This window comes from Rhinopithecus bieti, unplaced genomic scaffold (assembly GCF_001698545.2).
Source record: "Rhinopithecus bieti isolate Rb0 unplaced genomic scaffold, ASM169854v2 scaffold_9899, whole genome shotgun sequence".
Classification (NCBI taxonomy): Eukaryota; Metazoa; Chordata; class Mammalia; order Primates; family Cercopithecidae; genus Rhinopithecus; species Rhinopithecus bieti.
The window spans coordinates 1,343,741-1,351,284 of record NW_016806979.1 but is presented as its reverse complement, the minus strand read 5'-3'; the positions used below and the strand labels follow the sequence as shown (position 1 = coordinate 1,351,284).

General features: G+C 53.6%; 2 protein-coding genes across 3 annotated transcripts in view; one reads left to right on the top strand and one right to left on the bottom strand.

Annotated features, from left to right (window-relative positions):
- Positions 1–5,340: 5,340 nt before the first annotated feature.
- On the bottom strand, positions 5,341–6,924 carry OXLD1 (oxidoreductase like domain containing 1). Of its 2 annotated transcripts, none has more exons than XM_017879264.1 (2): positions 6,842–6,924; positions 5,341–5,924 (listed from the first exon to the last, which is right to left on the bottom strand). In XM_017879264.1, exons 1-2 carry the CDS (start codon positions 6,899–6,901, stop codon positions 5,505–5,507), a joined length of 480 nt encoding a protein of 159 aa, XP_017734753.1. In that variant the 5' UTR covers positions 6,902–6,924; the 3' UTR covers positions 5,341–5,504. The 2 variants fall into 2 exon arrangements, with proteins under 2 accessions (XP_017734753.1, XP_017734754.1); XM_017879265.1 differs by lacking the exon at positions 6,842–6,924 and adding an exon at positions 6,487–6,707.
- A 97-nt stretch (positions 6,925–7,021) lies between these two features.
- CCDC137 (coiled-coil domain containing 137) overlaps positions 7,022–7,544 on the top strand; it is an 8,648-nt gene continuing 8,125 nt past the window's right edge. Inside the window, exon 1 of the mRNA XM_017879263.1 lies at positions 7,022–7,222. Within this exon, the coding sequence (XP_017734752.1) occupies positions 7,089–7,222 (134 nt within the window). The 5' untranslated portion in view covers positions 7,022–7,088. The remainder of the gene's footprint in view (positions 7,223–7,544) is intronic.

Sequence of the window (7,544 nt, the reverse complement as noted above, 5' to 3'; positions counted from 1 at the left end):
ACTTTTTGTATTTTTTAGTAGAGACGGGGTTTCACTGTGTTAGCCAGGATGGTCTCGATCTCCTGACCTTGTGATCCGCCCGTCTCAGCCTCCCAAAGTGCTGGGATTACAGGCTTGAGCCACTGCACCTGGCCTTGGCTAATTTTTTTGTATTTTTAGTAGAGAGATGGTTTCACCACGTTGGCCAGGCTGAACTCTGGACCTTGAACTCCAGACCTTGTGATCCACACTCCTCAGCCTCCCAAAGTGCTGGGATTACAGGTGTGAGCCACCGTGCCCCACGTCTTTTCTTTTGAGACAGAATTTCACTCAGTCACCCAGGCTGGAGGGCAGTGGCGTGATCTTGGCTCACTGCAACCTCTGTCTCCTGGGTTTAAGCAATTATCCTGCCTCAGGCTCCAGAGTAGCTGGGATTGCAGGCATAAGCCACCATGCCAGGCTAATTTCTGTATTTTTAGTAGAGACAGCGTTTCACTATGTTAGCGAGGCTGGTCTCGAACTCCTGACCGTAGGTCATCTGCCTGCCTCAGCCTCCCAGAGTGCTGGGATTACAGGTGCGAACCACTGCACCTGGCCAACAGGCTACTTTTATTACATAGTAAAGTGAATACCAGAACTACAAAGGCAGGAGGTGTAAGTTTGACTTTTTATTGGGAAGGGAGGTTGTTGAGTTAAAAGAGCAGCAAATGAAGCATGAGTAAGGAGACTCCTTGTCGCCACAGATAGACATGAGCCTGTAAGATGTGACATAGGAGGCGTTTCAATTTGTGACCCCAGCCCAGAGGTGACAAGTGCTTTTCCATTCAATCTAATACATCTGATTCCTACTAAGAAGGAATATGGGCCGGACGCAGTGGCTCATGCCTGTAATCCCAGCACTTTGGGAGGCCGAGGCGGGCAGATCACGAGGTCAAATTGAGACCATCCTGGCTAATACGGTGAAACCCTGTCTCTAGTAAAAATACAAAAAGTAGCCGGGCATGATGGTGGGCACCTGTAGTCCAAGCTACGCGGGAGGCTGAGGCAGGAGAATCACTTGAACCCGGGAGGCGGAGGCTGCAGTGAGCCGAGAAGGTGCCACTGCACTCCAGCCTGGGCAACAGTGAGACTCTGTCTCAAAAAATAATAACAATAATAGTAAAATAAAAAATAAATTAAATGGTGATGTGGAACACTCTTTTGTCATACACCACATTTTCATATCTTCACAGTAATGCACAACACAGTCACTTGCAGAACTGGTTCCAATTACTTAAATGCCAGGTACAATATTAGTCCTCTATGTAATTGTTTGGAAGTTACTTATGTTTACATGAAATGAAACTATTAGGCCGGGCATGCTGGCTCATGCCTGTAATCCCAGAACTTTTGGAGGCTGAGGTAGGCGGATCACCTGAGGTTGGGAGTTTGAGACCAGCCTGACAAACACGGAGAAGCCCTGTCTCCACTAAAAATAAAAAATTAGCCAGGCATGGTGGCGCATGCTTGTAATCCCAGCTACTCGGGAGGCTGAGGCACGAGAATCGCTTGAACCCAGGAGGCGGAGGTTGCAGTGAGCCAAGATCATGCCATTGCACTCCAGCCTGGGCAACAAGAGGCAAACGCCATCTCAAAAAAAAAAAAGAAAAGAAAAGAAACAAAACGAGACTATTCGGCCGGGCATGGTGGCTCACACCTGTAATCCCAGCACTTTGGGAGGGTGAGGCAGGTGGACCAGCTGAGGTCAAGAGTTCGAGACCAGCTTGGCCAACATGGCGAAACCCTGTCTCTACTAAAACTACAAAAATTAGCCAGGCATGGTGGTGGGCACTTGTAATCCCAGCTACTCGGGAGGCTGAGGCAGGAGAATCACTTGAACCTGGGTGGCAGAGGTTGCAATGAGCCGAGATAGCACCACTGCACTCCAGCCTGGGCAACAGAGTGAGACTCTGTCTCAAAAAAAAGAAAAAAAGAAAAAAAGCCGGGCATGGTGGCAGGTGCCTGTAATCCTAGCTACTTGGGAGGCTAAGGCAGGAGAATCACTTAAACCTGGGAGGTACAGGTTGCAGTGAACTGAGATCGCACCACTGCATTCCAACCTGGGTGACAGGGTGAGACTCTGTCTCAAAAAAAGGAAAATCGGCCGGGCGCGGTGGCTCAAGCCTGTAATCCCAGCACTTTGGGAGGCCGAGACGGGTGGATCACGAGGTCAGAAGATCGAGACCATCCTGGCTAACATGGTGAAACCCCGTCTCTACTAAAAAATACAAAAAACTAGCCAGGTGAGGCGGCGGGCGCCTGTAGTCCCAGCTACTCGGGAGGCTGAGGCAGGAGAATGGCGTAAACCCGGGAGGCAGAGCTTGCAGTGAGCTGAGATCGGGCCACTGCACTCCAGCCCGGGCGACAGAGCGAGACTCCGTCTCAAAAAAAAAAAAAAAAAAAGGAAAATCTTTAAATCTACCTATGACATGGAAGCCCCCTCCCTTCAAGTTGTCCCTCCTTTCCTGAGCAAACCAATGTACATCTGATAGGTATTGACTGATGTATTATGTCTCCCTAAAAAGTATAAAAGCAACATGTGACCACATTGGGCACATGATGCCAGGACCTCCTGAGGCTGTGTCATGGGCATGTCCTAAACCTTGGCAAAATAACCTTTCTAAACTTATTGACCGCTAAAGAACTCACCCCTGGAAACAAAACCTGCCTGCTCCCCAAAAATTATTGAAATAAAAAATAAATAAATTGGCCAGGCGTGGTGGCTCACACCTGTAATCCCAGAACTTTGGGAGGCTGAGGTGGGCAGATGACTTGAGGTCAGGAGTTCGAGACCAGCCTGACCAACGTGGCAAAACCACGTCTCTACTGAAAATACAAAACTGCCAGACACGGTGGGGCGCGCCTGTAGTCCCAGCTCCTGAGGCAGGAGAATTGCTTGATCCCAGGAAGTGGAGGTTGTGGTGAGCTGAGATCATGCCACTGCACTGCAGCCTGGGCCACAGAACAAAACTTCGTCTCAAATAAATAAATAAATAAATAAATAAATAAATAAATAGATTGATTGAGGCCTGTCTCGGATACTTTTGGTTCATAGCTCTCACCAACTAAACAACTCATGAAAACTAAGCAGTTGGCCGGGCACAGTGGCTCACACCTGCAATCGCAGCACTTTGCGAGGCCAAGGAAAGTGGATTACCTGAGCCCAGGAGTTCAAGAGCAGCTGGGTGACGTGGTGAAACCCCATCTCTACTAAAAATACAAAAAATTAGCTGGACCTGGTGGTGTGCGCTTGTAGTCCCAGCTACTTGTGTGGCTGAGACAAGAGAATCGCTTGAACCCACGAGGCGGAGGCTGCAGAACTAAGCAGTCCACAGACGGACTTGCTTCGGTGATCCTGGGCACCAAAAACATGTACCTGGGTCTTTGGGCGACTTGGTGGGGAGTGGCATCTCGTTAGCACAGGATGAGGAATCTTACTTCGGGAATTCTTGCTGAGAAAAGTGTGTCGGCAAGGCAGCCCAGCAGAGAGGAATTCATTCACTGGCTGAGGTTATCTTAGATAATAGGGTAGCCTTAGATTACATCTTAGCTGAGCAGGGAGGAACGTATAAGGTTGCAAATCCCACATCCTGTATTTACACAAATGTATCTGCAAAGATTAAAAACTCATCTAGGTGAAATTAGAGAACAGGTCACTTGGTTAAGGCAGGTTTCCCTGACTGTCACTGAGGACTGTTTTCCTTCCTTGTTTTCTCAGATTTTTTTTTTTTTTTTTTTGGATGGGGTCTTTTCTTTTCCCCAGGCTGGGGGGCCGGGGGGGGGTCTCCGGCTCACTACAAGCTCTGCCTCCTGGGTTCACGCCATTCTCCTGCTTAGGCGCCCACGACCATGCCCGGCTAATTTTTGAAATTTTAGTAGACAGTGTTTCACCATATTAGCCAGGATGGTCTTGATCTCCGGACCTCGTGATCCGCCCGCCTCAGTATCCCAAAGTGCTGGGATTACAGGCGTGAGTTACCGTGCCCGGCCGGTTTTTTTTTTTTTTTTTTTTTTTTGGAGATGGAGTCTCGCTCTGTCACCCAGGCTGGAGTGCAGTGGCGCAATCTCAGCTGACTGCAACCTCCGCCTCCCAGCTTCAAGCAATTCCGCCTCAGCCTCTGGAGTATCTGGGACTACAGGTGTGTGCCACCATGCCCCGCTAACTTTTGTATTTTTTTTTTGAGATGGAGTCTTGCTCACTGTCGCCCAGGCTGGAGTGCAGTGGTGCGGTCTCGGCTCACTGCAACCTATGCCTCCCAGGTTCAAGCAATTCTCCTGCCTCAGCCTCCCAAGTAGGTGGGATTACAGGCACCCACCACTGTGCCCAGCTAATTTTTGTAAGTTTAGTAGAGAAGGAGTTTTCCCATGTTTGGCCAGGCTGGTCTCAAACTCCTGATCTCAGGTGATCTGCCCACCTAGGCCTCCCAAAATGCTGGGATTACAGGCGTGAGTCACCATGCCTGGCCACATGCTGCCGCTCTTACCAACTCCCTTGGGAGCTGCGGCTGAATGAGCTGGAAGAACTGGTTCCAGGTAGTGCTTGGGCCACTGAGGGCTGATCTGCAGCCTCTGCCAGGCTGGTGGAAGGGCACCTGAGGACCCCTGCCGGAGACTGATGTACCTGGACAGACGGGCACTGCCAGGCTGCCCGTGGGCTTCTGTGCCTGCCAAAGGCTTTGCCACAGCGACTCCATGAGATCAGATGGCCTTCCTTCTGCTGCACACTGACAGCAAGCAGAGAAGGACTTTGCCAGGACTTGGGGGAAGCTGGGACCTGGCCTGGAAGGGGCGCTGGGGTCACTGTCATTTGACCGTTCAAGGAAAAAGGGTCTTATTTATTTATTTTTTTGAGTTGGAGTGTTGCTCTGTCACTCAGGCTAGAGTGCAGTAGCATGATCTCAGCTCACTGCAACCTCCGCCTGCTGGGTTCCTCAGCCTCCTGGGGAATTACAGTCTGGGATTACAGGCGCCTGCCACCACACTTGGTTAATTTTTGTATTTTTAGTAGAGATGGGATTTCACCATGTTGGTCAGGCTGGTCTTGAACTCCTGACCTCGTGATCTGCCCGCCTAGGCCTCCCAAAGTGCTGGGATTACAGGTGTGAGCCACCGTGCCCGGCCAGGGGTCTTATTTTGCCCTCATAGCGGAGTGATGGCTGCAAGGGCTCCGGAGATGCATAATGTCGACCTGGACCTGCTCGCTTTCAAGATGCAACACAGGCCTTACAGACAACTACACAAAAGCCTCCTGTTGAGGCTGGAGCAGCGGCAGTTCTGGTTGGCAGACACACTGTCAAAAAAACCACCCCCGAAACAAAAGCCTCCTGTGAAACCACCGTAGAGAATTTATTTTTTTCTCAGGTGAAGTCAATAAATAATTTTCCCATTCCCGTTGGATACAAGGAGTCTGTGAGGGGGTGTGAAGGAAGGAGACTGCGGCTGTGTCCCGGACTCCGTCCTGGGGGAGGGAGTCCAGCAGGGCTGGCTCAGCCTCCACACCTGGTGTGAAGTCGGATCTCCATCCTGAGGAAGGCCTTGAGGTTCTCGTCAGCCACATGCTCCTCCAGGGCAGCCAGGGCCCGCTCTCCACCGTCCTGGAAGTGCTGCAGAAGCCTGTCCGCATACTCCACCCACACACAGTTGGGGCAACCACTCATGCAGCAGTTTGTGGGCGGCTGGAGCTCAGGTGGCAGAGGGTACTGGGGTTCTGAAGGGCCCTCGCTGGGCAGTGAGGCCTTGGGTGGCCTGGTGCTGTCTGCACCTGCTTGGGAGCCCGCCTCTCTGTGGTCTTTCCCGAATTTTCTGCACCCATCAGGGGCTTGCGCTCCGGGATGGTGCCTTTGAAGAAAGCTGCCACCTCCAGGAAGCCTCTCGCGGCAGTCTCGGCTGGAGAGCGGGGGAGCCCCCTAAGGATGCAGACAAACATGTGACTCTCCAGGAAGCCAGTGAGGCCTGGTCTACCCCCAGCAGAGAGGACAGTTCAGCTCTCCTGGCATTGGGCAAGTGGCTCCAGGTCCTCAGCTTTTTCACTTTCTGTGACTTTAGACATGTTATTTCACCTCTCTAGATTCAGTTTCCCTACTGTGCAATGGATATGACACGGTGTAATTTACAAGAAGTGCCAGGATCAGGGCACGGCGCCGGGTGTGCACTCCAGCAGATGGTGGGGGGTCGGGGAGGCACTTGCCACCTCCAGCTAAGACGGCTGCTCTGTGGACAGGAGTATGGGGGAGGTATAACCCTGTAAGCTCCCGGCCAGCCCAGCACCTCTCTACCAGTATAATCAAGCCCCGCCACCCTCCTCTGAGAGACCAACCAGAAGAATCACACCACCCTTTAGCCAAGTTTCCCTGTCACAAAGCCCAGGCCTCTCAGGTCCCTGTCATCCCAGCGTGAAGATCCTATAGGCAGCCTTCCCTCGCTCCCCTGCTCTATCTACCCGGGATCACGGACTGACACGCTACCAACTTCACTTATTTCTCTAACTAGTCCTGCGACGAGCATGATCAGCTCCGTGTCCACGGCCAGTCCCCACAGCCCAGGACTCGCACACAGTAGGAGCTCGGCAGATACTGATAAACAGGAAAGTGGCCGTTCACTGGGCTGCTTCTCCTCCCGGGACTAAGCGGCCCCTCCACAGAAGAGGAGAGGGGAGGAGAGGGCAGGGGAGGGGCGCGGAGGGCAGGGGAGGGGCGCGGAGGGCAGGGGAGGGGCGCGGAGGGCAGGGGAGGGGAGGGGGGCTCCTTCCGGCACGTGCGGGCCGCTGGACCGCTGCCTCTTGGATGTACCCTTCAGTGCTGCCCGGACCCCTCCCGGTACTTGCCGAGCCACGGGCCGCGGCGGTTACCGCCCGGCCTCCCCCGACGACGCTCCGCAGCAGCATCGCCCGCGGCCTGGATCTCGCAACCCCTGACAGTGAGCGGCGGGCGCTCCGGCCAATCCCGGACCTTCAGGAAGTCGCGCCGCTCCAGCGAGAGAGGGGCTGAGCGCAGGAAGCGGAAGTGCCCATCGGTGGCGGAACCGTGCAGGAAGGCGGAAGTGGCTTCGCTAGGGAAGTTCCCGGAGTGGAGATGGCGCGAGCTGGACGCGGTGCAGCGGTACCCAGGGCGCAGGCGGGTCCTGGGAGTCCCCGGCGGGCACGGCGGCGGCAGCAAGTGCAGCCGCTGGGGAAGCAGCGCCCAGCCCCGTGGCCCGGGCTTCGCAGGTGGGTGCGCTGCCCCGCGAGGCCGCCGCACTTCCCCTAAGAAGGAGACGCCTAGAAGGCTCCCTCCCGGACACCCTAGGGAGCGTTTGCTCTGACCCCTTCCGCAGGCGGGACTCAGTGCTGTCCTCTGTGCTCGCGCCCCGCCAGGATCGGTTGAATGAATGGAAGCGCGAGGGAGTCCCAGGTTTTGCCTTTATGGCGTCCCACTGTCCAGTCTTTGCGGTTCTGGACGAGGTTTTCACGTGTGACCGTATGAAGAGACCACCAAACAGGCTTTGTGTGAGCAATAAAGCTTTTTTTTTTTTTTTTTTTTTTTTTTTTT